General features: G+C 60.6%; 2 protein-coding genes across 2 annotated transcripts in view; both read left to right on the forward strand.

Annotated features, from left to right (window-relative positions):
• EEIG1 (estrogen-induced osteoclastogenesis regulator 1) overlaps positions 1–12,394 on the forward strand; it is a 33,821-nt gene extending 21,427 nt beyond the window's left edge. The window contains exons 2-11 of the mRNA XM_084899917.1: positions 1,101–1,221; positions 1,431–1,460; positions 3,719–3,835; positions 5,428–5,474; positions 5,559–5,716; positions 7,526–7,630; positions 8,137–8,332; positions 8,728–8,849; positions 8,958–9,027; positions 9,759–12,394. Coding sequence (XP_084756043.1) covers positions 1,101–1,221; positions 1,431–1,460; positions 3,719–3,835; positions 5,428–5,474; positions 5,559–5,716; positions 7,526–7,630; positions 8,137–8,332; positions 8,728–8,849; positions 8,958–9,027; positions 9,759–9,804 — 1,012 coding nt within the window. The 3' untranslated portion in view covers positions 9,805–12,394. The remainder of the gene's footprint in view (positions 1–1,100; positions 1,222–1,430; positions 1,461–3,718; positions 3,836–5,427; positions 5,475–5,558; positions 5,717–7,525; positions 7,631–8,136; positions 8,333–8,727; positions 8,850–8,957; positions 9,028–9,758) is intronic.
• A 1,886-nt stretch (positions 12,395–14,280) lies between these two features.
• DPM2 (dolichyl-phosphate mannosyltransferase subunit 2, regulatory) lies at positions 14,281–17,325 on the forward strand. The gene is made up of 4 exons (XM_084899918.1): positions 14,281–14,781; positions 14,999–15,088; positions 15,834–15,936; positions 16,676–17,325. The coding sequence occupies exons 1-4, from the start codon at positions 14,779–14,781 to the stop codon at positions 16,732–16,734; spliced, it is 255 nt and encodes an 84-aa protein (XP_084756044.1). The 5' UTR covers positions 14,281–14,778; the 3' UTR covers positions 16,735–17,325.
• The last annotated feature ends 1,084 nt before the right edge of the window (positions 17,326–18,409 follow it).

Here is an 18,409-nt window from a genome sequence, read left to right on the forward strand (position 1 = left end):
GATAACGTCTCTCCTGCCGGCCCCTCCCTTCCTGCGCACCGGTTCTGCCAGCCAGGCTGTGGGGGGCGGGTTGGGGTGGGTGGAGGAGATGAGCACAGGGGTGCAGAGCTCATCTTGTGACATGTGCCTCCGCCGCCCCAGCTCCTGCCAGGCCCCCGCAGCAGCTGGGAAAGGCTCAGATGAGTTGCTCCCCCAATCCCACCCACTCCTGGGCACAGAGCGCGTCCCTCTTAAGTGGATTCTGAATTTGGGGCTTGGTCATGCCCCGCCCCCCCCCCCCCCCCCCCCCCCCCGGCCCAGGAAGAACTCAGGGGGCTGCAAGTTCTTCCCCATCTCCTGTCGGGAGAGCGGAGGGCCCCGAGGAGCGTCTTAGGCCCGGGGTGGTGAGGGTTGCACGGGTGGCACCTGAGCCAGGCTGCTTGGGCTCCAGACCCTGGTCTGCTCTGCCACCTGCGGGCCTCGGGGCTAGGGTCTCCGCCCCGGAGCTCTGGTTTCTTTGAACGTAGGATTGGATTAATGAGTCCCCATCTGAAGGGTCGGCGTGACCATGGCCGGCCGGCCCTGGTTTGTAAAGCACACGGGAGGGCTGTGTGAGCATTAGCTGTTACTGCTGTTACTGGGGGTGAAGAAGGGGCTCTGGAGCCGGCGGCACTGGGCTTAGGACCGCTGTTTCCTGACTGGGTGGGACCGGGCAGTTTGCCTGCCTCAGTCTCTTCACCTGTGAAATGGGCAGGTGGTCCAGCTGGGAGCACTGCTGGGAGGGTCACCTGGCATGGCCAGCGGGAGGTAATGGCAGCGGCGGAGTCAGCCAAGGCCACTGGACAAGGGGGTGGGTGCACAGCACTGGGAGCAGAGGGAGGGGCAGCTGCCCCCCGCCTGACCGCACCCGCCCTGTTTTTCATTTTTTGTTGCATATTTTGTGTTCACAACACACACAGGCACATTCTCGTTATGAAACTGCAGTCACTTTGTGATACAAAGTGAAAAGCCAGCGCTGCCTTCCTTCCTCCCCCCTCCGTCATTGCCTCCCTGGAGGTGAGCGTCCCTCCTAGTCCCCAGGCGATGGCCTGCACCCCGCTCACCTGTCCGTCCGCCCGCAGGGAGGAGGTGCAGGAGAACTGTGTGCGCTGGCGGAAGCGGTTCACCTTCGTGTGTAAGATGAGCGCCAACCCGGCCACCGGCCTGCTGGACCCCTGCGTCTTCCGGGTGTCGGTTCGCAAGGTGAGGCCGGGCTCTGGGCCGGGCGGGATGGGCGTGGGCTACTGCTCCGGTGGCCTTAGGCCCATCCCCTGGCCTCTCCCCCTCAGGGATAATGGGGTGAGTCGCTCCGCTTGTAGTCACTTTTGGGGGGCTGGGGATTGGGGAAATGGGGAGACATCTGAGGTCCCTTGGATTTCCTAGTCACCTGCTATGTCTGTCTCCCTGTGCAGGAGCTGAAAGGCGGGAAGACTTATTCCAAGGTGAGTGGAATGGTGTGAAGGGCTGTGGGATGGGGGTGCAGAGCTGGGATGGGGGGCCCAGGCATGAAAGAAGCTCCCAGAAGAACCTCCAGCCCCATTTCTGCCCCAACAGGAGACACTCAGCCCTACAGGAGACATATCGCTTTTTGGAAATATTTCTATTGACTGTCTTTACACTTCACAGACACACAGCGCATGTTTGTGGACGTCCGTAGACTGCAGAGGGTGGTTTATGCCCCCTTCCTTTCCAGGCCCTCCCCCATCCCAGCATTGGGATTCATTAGATTGTTCCAGACCTTTTAAGAAAAAGTATTATGAAATATATACACACAGAGCAGTCAGTAAAATGTTCGATATAGTGTAGAGAACCGTAGAATGAGCATCTTACATGAGCCCTGATATGTGCAGTCCTGTGTGTGTGTGCAGTCCTGTGGTGTGTGCAGTCCTGTGTGTGCAGTCCTGTGGTGTGTGCAGTCCTGTGGTGTGTGCAGTCCTGTGTGTGTGCAGTCCTATGTGTGTGTGCAGTCCTGTGTGTGTGTGCAGTCCTGGGGTGTGTGCAGTCCTGTGTATGTGTGTACAGTCCTGTGTGTGTGTGCAGTCCTGTGTATGTGTGCGCAGTCCTGTGTGTGTGTGCAGTCCTGAGGTGTGTGCAGTCCTGTGTGTGTGACTTTTCACTACACAAAAGGGACTTGTTCTCACCACACTGAGTGGATTCTGCAGCCTGCTGCTGTTCTTGCCAATACGTCATGGGCGTGTTTTCATGTCATCACCAGTTCCCTGTTGCTTTCAGAGCAGCAGGTCCCTTTATGTGGCTGGGGGACGGTGACTCAGCCAGTGCCGCTGCTGCATGTGTGTCGTTGCTAGGTTCTCGCTGCGCCCACAGAGGGTTCAGCCCCCACATCTCAGCCCCACATTCCCCTGGGGAAGGCAGGAGAAGCGGGTTACCTCTGGCTGTGAATAAGCTTGCTCGGCCCTTAGAGCCCCTCCCCCTGGGGGCTCCGGGGGGTCGCACGCTGGAGAAGGGGGGCTTAGTGAGGTCCGAGGGGAGATGCCTCTGCCTCACCTCACCCTGAGCGCAGGGCGGGTTCCCTCCCACCCACCGGAGGCAGGAAGCTCGGCCCTGTGCGCTGCCCCGGCTGCTGCTCACGTGCCCGCAGGGGCAGAGGGCAGGGTGGCCAGAGCCGGCCTGGGGAAGGTGCTCGGAGTGGAAATTTCCCTCCCGCTGGCTCACTGGGTGCGGACGGCTGCCCAGCCAGGACAGACACTACCAGCAAACAGCTGGAGCATCCTCTGTGCACCCGGCAGTGATGGTCAGGCGCCCAGCACCTGTCAGACCCGCCAGGCCCTTCCCTCCCTGATCTCCAATCAGACGTCCACGCTGGCTCAGCTCCTTCACACAGAGGGGGAAACTGAGGCCCAAAGAGGTGGCCAGACGTGGGGCTGGTCAGGCCGAGTCCAGGCTGGTTGTCCTGGTCACGCCCTCCGGGGCCTGCGCCTGTGGCCTCCTCTCTGAGCCGGCCTGCTTGTCTGTAAGAGGGGGTCACTGAGCTGGTGGCGGGGCGGGAGTGTGGCCTTAGTCCTTGATTCTGGCTCCCACGCCCCGAAGTCCGACTTGCAGCAGCAGGTGCTCGGTAAACGTGGGGTCCTGCGTGGGGTTGGTCACCCTGTTCCAATCCCAGCCTCCCTCACCTGGGCCTCTGCTGCCCCTCGGGCCTGTCAGAACCGGCTTCCACCTAGAAGGCCTTAACTCACAGACCCTGCTCTGGCACTCTCTCCACCTCCTTCCCCATCCCCGCTGCTCTCTCTGTGTCTGAGGACCCTCACTCCAGCTCCAGGAGGGGCTCCTCGCACCCCGCAGAGTGCCCCCCGCCCACAGCCCAACGCCAGGTTCCCACGGGACTTCCTCCCCTGCCCGCTGTCCGGCGGCTCCCACAGCGCAGCCTTGTTTCCCGGGGAACAATGTGTCTGTGTCACAGACAACAATGTCCTTTCATCTCGGGCGCTGCCCCGGTGCACTCTGGGACACGGCACAAAGGGCGCTTTGTGTGGCTCAGGGATGTGAGCTCCTGGCTCTGCCACGTCGGAGCCGCCAACCTCAGCCACCAGCCCGGCCTCTGTCCTTGGGTGCAGGTTATGCAACAGGCCGTCTGGGCTGCGGTGCGTCCCCCTCCCCCTCCGCCAAGTTAACCCTTGTGCTGCCAGCCCGGCACCCACACTCCCTGCAGCCGTCCACAGTCTCCTCCCCTCTCTCCCTCCAGCTGGGCTTTGCCGACTTGAACCTGGCCGAGTTTGCAGGCTCGGGCTCCACCGTGCGCTGCTGCCTGCTGGAGGGGTATGACACGAAGAACACCCGCCAGGACAACTCGATCCTCAAGGTACTGGCCCTGCCGCCGCCTCTGTGCCCTCACCAGGGGACCGGGCAGCCTGCTCCTCACCAGCTTCCCTGAGGGTTGTAGACAGCAGTGAGGGGTGCTGGGAGGATGTGGGTCCTGGGTCAGGAAACCACCACCAAAGGCCTGGCTCGGCCACTGGCCTCAGTTTCCCCATCCATAGTCAGGGGCTGGACCCCAACAGTCTCTTTGAGGGTTTGGTGAGATCAGCATTGCTGAGTGTGGCCACCTCTTGTCTTGTGATGCCTGACAACAGCCCCGTGGGGTTTGGGGTGTGTTATTAGTCCCCGTTTTGCACAGGAAGGAGATGAGGCACGGAGGTTAGATCATCAGCCTGGGTCACGGCGAAGCTGGCACTGAGACCACATTCAGGCCCTCCCATTGCCCCATCTGACACGAGGCAGCCTGAGGTCCCGGTGAAGCATGTGACCGGCACCTCCCACCCCTCCACCTGGCAGGCTGAGAAGGCTGATCCAGGGACCCACGTGCTGGTTTCCTGTGGCTGGGCAGCTGCCTCCGTGGCCTCCCGGGACAGAGATAATCTGGGCATCTGCCACCCGCTCACCTCTCTTCCTTGTCTCCACACCCTCCCACCTGGCTGAGCAAACATCTTGCCCTAGCTGCACCTCTGCCGGCTGACCCAGGGGGAGCACGCTGTGCCAGGCGGAGCTGGGCCCGAAGTGGTGGGCAGAGGCTCCGGGGTCTCCCCGACCCTGTGCAGAGGGAGTCGGAGGCACCGAGAAAGCATCGGCTGATTGTGGTGGGAGCTGGGAGCTTTCAGCCGCATCCCAGTGGCCCATACACCTCAGGCCGGGGCAGGGGCACCGGGGGGAGGGAGAGAGATGGCCTTGGCCCCAAGGCCTCAGCCTGTCTTGAGCAGTCACTTCCTCCGAGTCTGGGTCTCGTCCCTCCTCTACAACCTGGCACCGTCACCTCCTTTGTAGGCTGCTATCGTGGCCAAAAAAATAATCCATAATGTTTTAAAAAGCTCCTAACCCAGTGGTCTTCTCTTTGTTGATGGTGCCTTGGATCTGAGCCTCATGCCCACCCGTCGTTCCATCTCAGCCCAGATTTGGGAAGCCAAGCATTGCCTTGTGTGGGCCATTGCCAAAACCTTTGTCCAGGTGGACGTTAAATCCTTAAGTTTCTAATGGGTTTGTGCTTTACTCAAGACACTTTCACTAAGCCCTGCCCTCTGTGTGGACTACAAACCCCCTACTCACTGGGCCAGCTTCTCCAGCCTCCTTCCCTCCCCACGCCCCCTGGGTGCTGAGGGTGGAGAGTGGCTCCCGGGCCGGCTGTGGTTGGAGGTAGTGGTAGCTGGCTTCTGCTGCTTGGTCACTCCCAGCCAGGTGCTAAGCCAAGTGACCCTCACCTCGCTGCATCCTCTCACTGTCCCATGAAGCAGATGTCAGGCTCAGGTCTGCCTTCTGCATGGCTTCCCCGGGGCCATCAGGGGGCAGAGATAGGATCAGACTCCGAGCCCTGTCTGAAGCCGGAGCAGGGAGGCCACAGGAGTGCAGGCGCCTGGGCTGAGTGAGTGGACGTGGTATGGCTGACTTCTCCTTGTCTCCCAGGTCACCATCGGGATGTTCCTGCTCTCTGGAGACCCCTGCTTCAAGACGTGAGTGTGGGTGCAGGCTGAGGGGTGGGGCTCAGCTGGCCCCAAGCCTGGGGCACACAGTCATACCCCTCTCTGTCCTCCAAGGCCGCCGTCCACTGCCAAGTCCATCTCCATCCCCGGCCAGGATTCCTCCTTGCAGCTGACGTGTAAGGGAGGCGGGACCAGCAGCAGTTGCAGCAGCAGCACCAGCTCCCTGACAGGGTCCCGGCCCCATAAGGCCCGGCCCACCATTCTCAGCTCAGGTACCGTTCCCTGCCTGCCTGCCCGCCTTACCTGCCATCCCTTTGCCTCCGGGGTGTCCATGCTTCCACGGCGGGCATTGTGGAAGCCCCTACCGTGTGCCAGCACCACGCGGGGCCCTGGACAGAGTCTGACATGGTGTCCCTGACCCCGGGGCCCTCCCCATCTAGCAGGAGAGACAGGCGTCAATCAGACGATAACTAAGTCAGGGGCATGTCTACCAACGGAGAAGGAGCCGTGAGAGACACGGAAGGCAGCTCTGGGTCAGGGAAGTCTCCCTGAAGTGATGGCCTTGGAGCTGAATCTTAGGCACGGGGCATAGTGTCCTGGCAGAGGGACTTGTGCTGTGAGCGTTTGTTCTCCCCCATGTGCTGCGTGACCTTGGCTGGCCATTTTGCCTCTTTGGGCCTCAGTGTCCTCCTGTAAAATGGGGTCAGCAGTAGTAACCACATCTTGGGTTGCTTGGGGGATGAACTGAGCAAATGGGTGCGCCTCGCCTTAACAGAGTATGTACTCTGTGTATTTCTACTAAGTTATCACTATTACTAATGTTATACAAACTTCAGACCAACCTGCATCCCCAGAAGCGCTGCTTGGCGATTAGGAGAGGGGGTGCCAGCAGGAGAGCAGGCGCCACCAGGAGCGGAGGCTCTGGCAAGGCCGCACAGCACGTGCTGGCCCTAATTTGTGTCGCAAGAGCAATTAGGGCACAGAGCCGGTGGCTCAGCAGATGTTTGCTGGTTTCTGCCCTCGGGGGCTGGCAGCAGGGAGGGACCCCTGACCTCAAAAGCCAACTCCCTTGCACTTTTCCTGGAGACCCGGCCAGTGAGCCCAGAGCGGAGAGCGGGGGTGCTTGCTGCATCAGCCTGGGCTTGCACGGGGGAATGCAGCATCATTACTGTCCGCAGCTTCTGGGTGTGGGTCCCCAGAGCGGAGATCTGGGGAGCAGGCCACCCCAATGTAGATGAGCCTTTGTGCAGACTAGCAGAGATGCCTCTCCCAGGCAGCGTGGGGCGGGAGCCCCAAATGCCTCTGTGGCTGGCTTTCTCTACCCCTGTCCCGCTCTGCACAGAACCTGCTGGCTTAGAAAGCCACTTGACTTTGGGTGGGGACACAGTCAGGCCTGGCGTCCTGCTGGTGGCCTGGCTGTGCTCATCTCCAAAGGGGCTGGGCAAGCCTCGCTTCCTGTGTTTACCTCGGGAGGCCTGGTGGGTGGTGCCCACGGCCCTGGGGGGTTCCCCTGCACCTCCTGCTGGGAGTGCTGGGATGTTAGTTCCGTAGCTGGGCTTATGGGTGACCTTGGACATGGCTGTCAGCCAGTTCCCCTCACCCCGGTTTGCTTTCTTCTAACTGCATTGACCGAAGCTCACAAGCTTCAGGGCCTCTGCCTAGTTCCCTCCAGAAGGCCCTTTGATGCCTTATCTGCCTTGCTTCCTCCCACGCCTCCTGATGGTCTCACGTTAAGGCCGCCGCCTCAGAGAAGCCCTCCCTGATCTCAGACTGGGTCAGACTCTCACACACTGCTCTGCACCGCTCACTGAAATTGTGGGTCGTGTGTTAAATATTCTTTCTCCCCCGCGGCCTGGGACACCCTGTCTCCTGCTCAGAGCACCCAGCAGAGCACCTGCATGGAGGCGGTGCCTGGCAGATGTTTGTAGAATGAATGGCCCTGGGTCCAGATGGTGCACTGTGGCTGGGAGCAGATTGCCGCTCCTGCTAACGTCAGTTTACACAGTGTTCCTCCCGCTGACACCCCGCCAGACTCAGGGCGAGGACGGACACCTGGTAACCCTCCCTCTCCCGCCGTCCAGGGCTTCCGGAGGAGACAGACCAGAACCTGTCCAGCCCCGAGGAGGTGTTCCACTCTGGCCACTCCCGCAACTCCAGCTACGCCAGCCAGCAGTCCAAGATCTCTGGTGAGTGCCCGCCTGGCCGCGCCCTCGGCCTCCCATAGTGCCCGCCTGGCCGTGCCCTTGGCCTCCCATAGTGCCCGCCTGGCCTGTGCCCTCGGCCTCCCATAGTGCCCGCCTGGCCTCGCCCTCGGCCTCCCATAGTGCCCGCCTGGCCGCGCCCTCGGCCTCCCATAGTGCCCGCCTGGCCTGTGCCCTCGGCCTCCCATAGTGCCCGCCTGGCCTGTGCCCTCGGCCTCTCATAGTGCCCGCCTGGCCTCGCCCTCGGCCTCCCATAGTGCCCGCCTGGCCGCGCCCTTGGCCTCCCATAGTGCCCGCCTGGCCGCGCCCTCGGCCTCCCATAGTGCCCGCCTGGCCGTGCCCTTGGCCTCCCATAGTGCCCGCCTGGCCGCGCCCTCGGCCTCCCATAGTGCCCGCCTGGCCGTGCCCTTGGCCTCCCATAGTGCCCGCCTGGCCGCGCCCTCGGCCTCCCATAGTGCCCGCTGCCTCGTAACGCACGCCCTGCCCCCCAGGCTACAGCACGGAGCACTCCCGCTCCTCCAGCCTCTCCGACCTGACGCACCGTCGCAACACGTCCACCAGCAGCAGCGCCTCCGGGGGCCTTAGCATGACGGTGGAGGGCCCCGAGGGGGGCGAGCGTGAGCACCGGCCCCCCGAGAAGCCGCCCCGGCCGCCCCGGCCTGCGCATCTGTCAGACCGCTCGTTCCGGTGAGTCTCTGCTCAGCCTTCCGGAGAACAGACCCCTCCCGGGGGCTCCCTGAACCTTTGCTCCTTTGCCTGTGACACGGGACACCAGAGTCCCCGCCTCAGGGCTGGGTGCTGATGACTCAGCCAGTTGATGTTCATGAGTCGGCCCTGACCTAACTGGCGTGCACGTGCTCCGGCCGCGGTTGCTGTGTGTGACTTAGTGTGCCAGAGGTCCCCGCCAGGCCTCTCAGCCTCTGCGTCCTCCTCTGAGAGACCGTGGTGGTGGCACCTGCACAGCCGGGCGGCATGCGTCACGTCCTGTGCACGGGGAGCATCCCAAGCGATGTAGGTGGTCACTGCTGCCGTCCCTGTGCTGTTACCACCCTGACCGTGTGCCTCCGCCCACCCCGCTCCAGGCGGAAGAAGGACTCGGTGGAGAGCCACCCGACCTGGGTGGATGACACTCGGATCGACGCCGACGACATCGTGGAGAAGATCATGCAGAGCCAGGACTTCACCGACGGCAGCAACACGGAGGGTGAGCGGCCTGCGCCGGGCGGGAGGGCGGGAGGGCGGGGGCCGGGGGCCGGGCCGCCTGCTCCGGGGCTCCCGCCTGCTCAGCCTCCGCCTCTCCCTGCTCCCGCAGACAGCAACCTCCGGCTGTTCGTGAGCCGCGACGGCTCCACCACGCTGAGCGGCATCCAGCTGGCCAACAGGTAGGTGAGGGCTCGGGGGTGGTCAGGATGGCCATGGGAGCGTGGTGCCCAGAGCAAGGTCTCTGACGCCTGCTGACCTGGCTTCGAATGCCTGATCTTGTCACCACAGAGTGGCCTGGGGCCAGTCACCTCCCTCTGAGCCTCGGTTTCTCCATCTCCAATGGTGTGACCTGGGACAGGGCTCCGGGGTTGGCGCCCAGGGCATCAGAGGCAGCCTTGGAAAGTGCCTAGCACAGGGCGGCAGCTTTAGTCTGTATTTTGGACTCTGCTTTCCCTTCCTCCTGGGTTGGGAACCCCTTAACCGTGATGATGTATGGACGGGTGTTCCCTGGGCACCAGGCACTGAGTGAGGTGCTGGGCATATGACGGTGAGCAGTGTTTTTGCCCTCGTGATAGTCCCAGATGAGGAGGAAGGGCGGTAGGGTCAAACTTGGGCTTGAACTCTAGTTTATAGAGTGCCAGTGCCCTCCTAACCATGAATCTATAGTGTGCCTGGCTCGCTGAAGGAGCGGAGGGGTGGAGGCGATGCCCACGGCAGGGCTCCTGTGGGCAGGGTGGGAAAGTGCCCCTTTCACATCCAGGGCCAGAGCTGGAGGAGACTTGGCTGGGCTGCCCAGGGGCCCAGACCTGCCCCCTGGTATTGCTCTGCTGACCCCTGCTGCCAAGGCTCAGAATTGCATCTGCCATCTCCCCATGGCCTCCTGGGTGAGCTGATCTGTCTCTCCCCACAGGGTCTCCTCTGGGGTGTACGAGCCAGTCGTGATTGAAAGCCATTGAGGAGCCGGTGTCCAGCTGGAGGAAGGCCCTGCCTTCGCGGGCGTCCAGGTCCGCGTCATTCCACGAGGGTCCTTCCCCTTTGGGCCACCATCCACTCTGCATCTCATCTGTGCCTCCTCCATGCACTCCAGCCCCACTGCTGCCCCACCGCATCATTCCATTGTCCTCCTGTCCGCGCTGGGACCTTCCTGGCCTAGGGCCTGGGCACCACTGTGAATATTCTTCTCTGAACCACTAGAGGGCAGGCCCATGAAGTAGGTGGGCACGGCAGAGATGGCCAGGACACCCTGCTGGAGACCCACCTGGCCCCTTGATGAGGACATGCAGCGGCTCCTACACACACGGAGCTGCTTGTGGCCGAGGGGCCTCTTGCCCTGTGTCCCCGCTCGCTCTAGGAGCACCAGCCCAACCATGCCCTGGCAGGCTCTGTCCCATTGCCCCCTGCCCTTGGGGGCCAGTTCACCCCCAGAACCCTGCCACCGTGGCCCTCTGACTGCTTAGTGCTTCAGCTACCCCTCCCCTGTGCCCTGGGAGACCTGCTGGCGGCCTCCTCCTGGGGGCCAAGACCTCAGACCCCACCCACACTCCAGTTTGAGACTCCTTCCCCCGGCGAATGTTCTCCTGCTGCCCGGCAGCCTGCACTTTGCACATGCTTGTGTCCAGCACAGCCCCACCGGCCCTCGCCCGCCCTTCCTCTGGTCCCTTCCCAAGGATTCCTGGGCCCTGCCTGCTGTGCAGCCAGCGGCCCGGCCCTCACAGCCCGGCTGGCACGTGGCGCCACCTCTCCTCCCTCTAGTTAGCTGCTGCTCAGGCCCGAGACCCACGCTGAGAAAGGTCTGAGCTTCGAAGACGGTTCCTCTCTGCCCGGGGCTGGGCCCTGAGCAGCTGGTTTCTTGTAGAAAGCCAGGAAGGTGCCTCCCAAGCCCTCGGAGGTCTGGGGCCCGACGGGGCTGGGCGAGCACCACCCCTTTCCCCCCCTCAGGGTCAGCTGGCCCAGGCTGAGGCCACTGCTGGAGGGGCAGGTGGGCTGGGACTGGCCCAGAAAGCCTGAGCCCTCCTCTGGAAGCTTCCCCTCTCTGGGCACGGGGTCCTCATGGGGTTCTGGTGGGGAGCAGTCTGGCCCTGCCCCCGCCCCGCCCCTCACTGAGCCTCTGCTCCGAGCACTTTCCTCCCTGTCCTCAGTACTTGCTTGAAGGTGGTGCTGGCTGCCAGCCAGGCCCTGGACAGATCCCCTGCCGCTCTCAATTTAACCATTTTTGTATAAACCCAGCAGGCTGGTGTTTACTTTACCCTACACTTCTTTTTTTTCTCCTTTTCTCCCCCTTTTTTGGGTTCGAAGTTAGGTATTTTTCCTCCTCCAGGTGAGGGAGGTGGTTCTGTTCTCTGCCCCGCCCACTGGCCGGTCCCAGCAGCGCTGGTGATCTGGCCGGGGTGGGATACTGCTGCTCCCTCTGGCAGGGGTGGGAGTGGGGTCCTCCCCAGGCTGGGAGGGCCCCGTCTTTCTGCCCCAGCTGGCACCAGTTGGAGTCTTGGTCTTAGAACCTCCCAGCTGGGCCAGAACATTTCTCGGATTTTTTGTTTTTAATCTCCTAACCCTTTCAAAAACGAATGCTAGAAGGTGCCTGCCGAGGCAGGCTGGAGCATTTGCTCTGGCTGGAGAAGGCTCTGCTCGGCTCTGTGGGTCCCTTCCGTCCCGTGGACACCTGGCACTTTAAAAGGGGATTGGCTGCACCGTCTCCACAGGTAGTGACCCCAGAAGATGGGGTTCCGCCCTTCCCCCCTGTGTCTGCAGGACTGCAGCCCAGCGGGAAGTCTGAATCAGTTCTGGGGCTGTGGGGCATAAAACAGCTGGCCTTGGTGCTGGTGGCAGACTCCCCAAACTGGGAACCCCAGCCCCACTCCAGATGAGGTCTGAACTTGACAGTGACCCCAGGAGACCGAGCCTGCCACATCCTCCCAGGCCGGGCCCTGGGCCAGGGTGATCGGACTGCACACTCGGCCGTGACCAAATTCCCGCTGGCTGGGGCTGGGGGCCCCGAGCCCCGGCCCCGCCCCGCGGGGGAGCCCTCCGTCCCCTCAAACTCAGTGACTTCCCACTAGGCGCCCGCAGCTCCTAGGCTTAAAATTCTATAGAGATAGAGAGGAATATATTAGAGATATTTTTTGGAAAGGAATTGGTCTATGCAATGTCAGTTTGGAATCTTGGAAGACAGTTTAACGTTTTTACTAGGAGATTTAAAGAAAATAAAAATTACAATATTTTTAGGTCATTATTTTTGGTCACCCCACAAACTGACCACATGGCACAACCTGCCGGATGGACAATGCCCGCATCCTCTTGAGGGAGGAGAGCAGGGAAATGGGGGGGTGGAGGGAGGTTTTTTTTTTTTTTTCCTTTTTTTTTTTTTTTTTAATTCCCCTCTTTTCTAACAGAATGTTGCCACCACCACACCCTGATTCAGTGGGCTGTGTTTGTATCTCTGTCCCAGCTTCTACCGTAGAAAATAACATTGTAAAGGGGAATCAGCCTAGTGTCAGTGTCTTGGTTTGGGGGAATAATTAAACGTTGCAATTTTTGTTTGTTATGGCATATTGGTTCTTGTTTGTTTTGTCCACTTGACTTTGGGGTCAAAGGCAGCAGCAGATGGAAACCAAGTGTGATGCTTCCGGGGCTGGAGACAAAGTAAGTGGCCGGACTTTTCCAAGTCCTGGCTGAAGTCACGGTTATTACCAGCTTTCTCACACCAGCGGCTGGGGAGGGAGTGAAGCCCACAGGTGTGGTTTCCTGCCAGCCTCAGGTCTAGGCAGTGCCACTCTGACCTCAGCCCAGTTCTAACCAGCCAGCAGGTGTCCTCTAGCAAGTGTGCCCGGAGACAGAAAGCTGGAGTCTCTCTCCGCTGCAAATGAGAAAGTGGGCGTACAGCTTGACCTACGGGAGGTCCCAAGCATGTCCCCACCCTGTGTAAATTTCCAGGCCTGGGCCCCTCGCTTCCTGCCCGGGTTAGAGTTACAGAGAAGTCTGCACCAATCTCTGAGAAAGACGAGGCACCCTGGACCTTTTAGGAGCTCAGAAGTGGCAGGAAACCTCACTGGCTTTGGACAGGCCAGAAGGAACCAGACTACCAGGCCTCGTCGCTGCCACTGCATTGTTCCCGCCCCTCAGGGCTGGTGCCCAGGCATAGCCCCTGGAAGCCCTGGAGGCTGATTCTCGGTCCCTTCCCCTGCTCAGTGCTCGCCTGGGGAAGGAAACACTGGCTCTCAGCTGAGCCCAGAGTCTGTCCTGAGACGGCAAGGGAAGAAACTGGGCTATTCGCCAAAAAGGGTCGCTCCTTTGGAACGCGGTATTGCCAAGTGAAAAATCAGATTGCTCTATCAGCTTTGGGAGGGCAGTCCCCACGGTCAGAGGTGGTCTCAGCCCAGAGACAGGTGCAGCTGGAAGGAACATGCCAGGTTCAGGCCATATCTAGGTGCCTCACGCCCACTCCCCGATGCTATATTTCAAGGTCCAAACAGCCACGGAATCTTAAAGCTGGTTGGTTGATTCAAAGCTATGTGCGAAGCCCCATTCTAGGCACTGGGGATACAGCAGTGACCACAGACTCTATCCTCAGCTAGCCCGTAGTCAAGTGGGCCAGATCAAGTTAATCAGCTAATGAAAATGCAGAGACAGCCCTAGCTGGTTAGGCTCAGTGGATAGAGTGTCGGCCTGTGGACTGAAGGGTCCCAGGTTCGATTCCAGCCAAGGGCACATGCCTAGGTTGCAGGCTCAATCCCCAGTAGAGGGGCGTGCAGGAGGCAGCTGATCAATGATTCTCATCATTGATGTTTCTATCTCCATCTCCCTTCCTCTCTAAAATCAATAAAAAATATATTTTAAAAAATGCGGTGACAAGAGTCACCATGGAGACACATGGGCTGCGGAGCACAGAGGAGGGAAGGAACCCTGTCCAGCTGTGAAGGTGTGTCCCTGTGATGGGCGGCATCCCAGTGAGACATGCTGAGTGAGGAGCAGCTAGCCCCCGAGGTGTGGGAAGGCAGAGTTCCAGACCCCACAACTGGAGGGCCCGGCCACGATCTATGATGAGGCCCCACTTCCCCTTGCTCTCCGAGGAAAGGGCCTCCAAATCGGGGACGGGGAAGGGGGGGTGGGGGAGGAGGTGGCCTGCAGACGCTGCCGAAAACCTGTCAGCTGCTGCCTAGGGTGGTCGGGACAACCAGGAGAGGCGGCGGTGAGGCGAGGGAGGGTCACCCTGGCCTCATCCCTGCAGGGAAGGAGGATAGGGACGCCAGGGGTCCTTCCTGGGGGTTTCTGGCCGGGAGCTGTCTGGCTCTGCTCCTGCCCCTGCCCCCCACTAAGCCTCTCCTCTGAGCACTTCCTCCTGACAGCTGATCGAAACCCTCCCCATCCCGCGGGGCGGGCCAGCCCCTCCTCCTCCCACCCCCTGCCGGGGTGTGACCTTCTCTGCATCCTCCCTTCCACCGAGTTAGGGTCCCGGGACCAGCACGTAGGGCCCTAGGTTCTGGTGTTGGCTTCGCCACCGACTCGAAATGTGATCTCCTGCAAGATCTCGGCCATCTCTGAGCCTCATTCTCCCCATCTGAAAAGAAAATGAGACTTCTGACCCCTCCCCAACCCCACCCTGCTCCGGCCTTGGGACTTTGGGATCTTTAGAAATGGACTTTTCTTCTGGGCGGGTTCGGCAGGGCTGAGGCCACGAGTACCACTCAGTCTGGATTCTCAATTCGGCCCCTTACCTAGGAAGATTCAAGAACAACCTGTCCCCCAAAGCTCTTGAGAAACTACATTTCCCGACATGCAAAGCGGGGAGGCGGTGCCTACCTTTCTTGGACATTGTGGGCCTGGGCGGGCCGGCGTAAGGACTACGATTCCCGGCGTGCCACGCGGCCGAAGGCCTGAAGGGCCCGGATCCGGAACCGGATGTGGCTTGGTGCTCCGGAGAGGAGCGTGGGGCAATGGTGAGCTTGCGGTGGGATGTTGGGGTTGGGGACCCCAGGTCTGTTCTGGAGACGGGGCTTGGGCAATCGGAAGCCGGATTGCTCTCCCGCCGGCCCATTGTACGGATGAAAACGCCGAGGCCCGGCACGCTCGGTGCCAGCGTAATCAGGCTGCGACGCCCCCTCCATGACACCTAAGCGGAGTCGCTTCGTCAATTGAGCCCTTCCTTTTCTCCAGGCCACGGGGACCGACCAGGTGGTGGGACTCGGCCTCGTCGCCGTTAGCCTCATCATCTTCACCTACTACACCGCCTGGGTGATCCTCTTGGTATGTGACTCACCGCCCCCTCTCGCCTCCACGCGTGCGTCTTGCAGCCGACCCCTGACGTCACTTAAGCAGCTATTACGTGTCAGGAAGTGTGCGAGGTGCCTCATGAAATATCTCATGAAATCTCCAGAATAGCCCTATGAGGAAGATGCTAGTGCCGTCCCCATCTTATAGATGAGGAAGCTGAGGCTCAGGAAGAAGGGCTGAGCCAAGGCCATGTCCTTAACTGCTACGCTGATCCTGGTTTGCTCTGCCTTTGATGGGAGGTCTAGTCCTTCTGGTCATCCTGCTGGCGCCTGGGCATGATGGGACCCGATGGATTCTGTGAGGGCCGTTAGGATTGGGGTGGCAGTGGTCTGTTGTTACTGCTTAAGAAGGGCAGCGTGTCTGGGAGGCAAGGGCTCGCAGAACTTGGTGTCCTTTGGAGAAAAATGTTGGTAAGGAGGAGCTTGGAGCCCAGGCTGGGGATCACTCCAGGCTTTTCCCCTGATAGGCTGTGAGGGCCTGAGAGCAAGTCCTTTCTCCTGTTCCCTGCCAGGTCCCCAGCACCAACTTAGGGCGAGTGCCCAGTTAACATCTATTAAATAAATGCAGGAAGGGAGCAAACCAAGACACCCAATAGCCATCACCTTAAAGAAAAGCAAATGCTGTCCCAGTGGTTGGGTGGGGCCAGCCCCTGAGATGGGGGGGGGGGGGTGGTGTCTGGGCTTGGGGAATGCTCACAGCCCTCTGCCCTGGATGCCAGCCATTCATCGACAGCCAGCATGTCATCCACAAGTATTTCCTGCCCCGAGCCTATGCTGTTGCCATCCCGCTAGCTGCTGGCCTGCTGCTGCTCCTGTTCGTGGGTAAGTCATCATTCCTGTGAACAGGGCATTTGGGGAGAGAACCATGATCCTCTCCCGCCCCTGAACTTGCTGGACATCTGCTTAGGGCTCTCTGCCTTCACTTCACCCTGGGGGTTTCCCTGTCCATCCCTCAGGGCCACAGTCAGCCTTCCACATGCCTGGGCTCACTGGGCTCTATTGGGATGTCTCCCGCTTTCCTGCTCCCTCCATACCGCCATCATTGTACTGCTCACACCTCAACCACCTCTCACCCCTTGTCAGCCTGGTGCATAATTCCTGTACCTCTCTTGCCTCCCTGGTTTAGTGTGTGGGTGTGCTCGGACTGTCTTCATTATTACTGTGTCCTCAGCTCCCACCTAGGCCACGGCACTAAGCTGATGCTTAAGAAAGTGGTTTAAGTGAGTCAGCAATCAGAGGACTGGATGATGGAGGAGGGGGGTGAGTGGGTGCTGGATGTTGAGTGGGCAGGTGGGAAACAGGTAGGTAGGGGGACAGGTGGTTGCTGGTGAGATGGATAGTTGGGTGGATCTTGTATCCTGTAGAATCTGAAACACTAAATGCAGCGAATGGCCCGTGGTGAGCACTCAGTGATGTTTGTTGAATTAATGTGGGCTGAGGTGCGGTTTGATGGGTGACTAGGGAGATGGCCAGGTGGCTGGAGGGTGGTTGGGAGGTCCTTGGCCCCCTGTATGGGTCACTGCCACGCTCTTACCTGGCCTTCCTGGTCTGTGTGTTCCAGGGCTGTTCATCACCTACGTGATGCTGAAGAACCAGAAGGTGACCAAAAAGGCTCAGTGAGGGCCCAGCCAGGATGCGGCCGCCTCCCCTCTGGTGCATGCCACGGGCGGGGGCACACAGGACCGGGGCAGGCACTGCGGCCCCTCAAGCATGGCTGCCCCACAGACACCCCTGGGGATGGAGCTGTTCAGGACTCACCCCTGACTGACCAGAACCCCCACTTCTCTTCTGCTCACTCTTCCGGAGCCAGGAGGAAGGAGCTGGAAATCTCCCTCTCTCCCCATTCTGTCTCGGGGCCTGAAAGATGCTGGTCCTCCCTACCTCACTTTCAGACCCCCTGTCACTTTTTCCTGTGGGTTCTACCCTCTTGCCTCAGTTTCCCTCCCGTCTCATGCTCATGTTGGAATGGGCACATTTTAAGGCAGCATGTGGCCTCTCCCCACATGTCCTCTTTCTCCGCGAAGGCAGCTTTCCGGTCTGACACAGCCAGGGACTCCACAGGACTTGACCTGGGAAGCTTAGCGGGAGGACCAACAGGCCTTGGGACCACGGGGCACACTGGGCCCCAGATCTTCTCATAGAGTCCCAGCCCCTGGGCCCTGGCACTGGCCTCCTGGGGAGAACTGATCAATAAATGTTGTTGGTGTGTTTTCCTCTGTGCCATCCCTGACCAGGGGAACGGGCTCTGGCAGGAGAGGGGCTGGGCGCTGGTCCTGCATTGGTCTCAGGGCAGGAGACGCTGGTTTGTGCAGTGAAGCACCTCTGCCTCCTGGGTCACCCTGTGCTGGACACACGGCACAGCTGGAACTGGGACAGGCGTGGTTCCAACCCCTGCAGCTCATGCCAGACCCCACAGCAGCCTCAGCACACCTCCCTGGGTCAGCCCGGCCAGCATGCGCCAGTGTTTTAGGGGCCCTCAGCCCAGGCGCCTCAGAGCCCAGACCTGTTGTCCAGCTCTTGCACCAGCAGCCCAGCTTGGTGCAGCGCTGAGCCGCAGTAGAGCTGGCTCCGCGGTGTTCAGGGTGATCAGTCTGCACAGGCCCCGCCCTGGCTCCCCAGCGAGCCCTCGGCAGCCAGCTCTCCCGTCACAGTGCCTCCATCAGTCTCTGGGCCATCAAACCTTGGACCTCCCCTCTTCCTCCAGTTGGTGGTGGTGTCATTGGCAGGACAAAGGCCAACTGCAGGCTCACCTGTCCCACCCTCTCACCTTCCAGACCGGGAAGAGCTGCTCACCTGGCCCCAGCCACCCACATCACATTACCATCAAAGGTAGTGGCCCCTCAGACTCATCCTGTCATCTGAGTTCTGACACCGCACCCCCAACCTGGCTCTCCCATGCCCAGCTCCCTCTCATGACGCATTATCCTGTGCCCCTGACCCCAGCCAGAAGCATTGGCTTTCCTCCCCACCTCCATCCACAAGACCCCAAATCCTGTCAATTCTAACACACCCAGACACCTGGGTGCAAAGCCGCCACTGCCCTAAATCACAGAGGGCTTCCTGTCCTCTCTGCCCCTCTCCCCGCTCCCTCCAAATTGGCTGACTGACAACCAGTGACCTTTCCAAAAGCTCTGAGCCGCCCTGGGCAGTGTGGTTCATTCGAGCATCATCCCATCACCAGAAGGTCGCCAGTTTGATTCCCAGTCAGGCCACATGCCCAGGTTGTGGGCTTAATTTCTGGTGGGTATGCAGGAAGCAGCCAATTGATGTTGCTCTCTCACATTGATGTTTCTCT

This window comes from Pipistrellus hanaki (genome assembly GCF_964339955.1).
Source record: "Pipistrellus hanaki genome assembly, chromosome: 11".
Classification (NCBI taxonomy): Eukaryota; Metazoa; Chordata; class Mammalia; order Chiroptera; family Vespertilionidae; genus Pipistrellus; species Pipistrellus hanaki.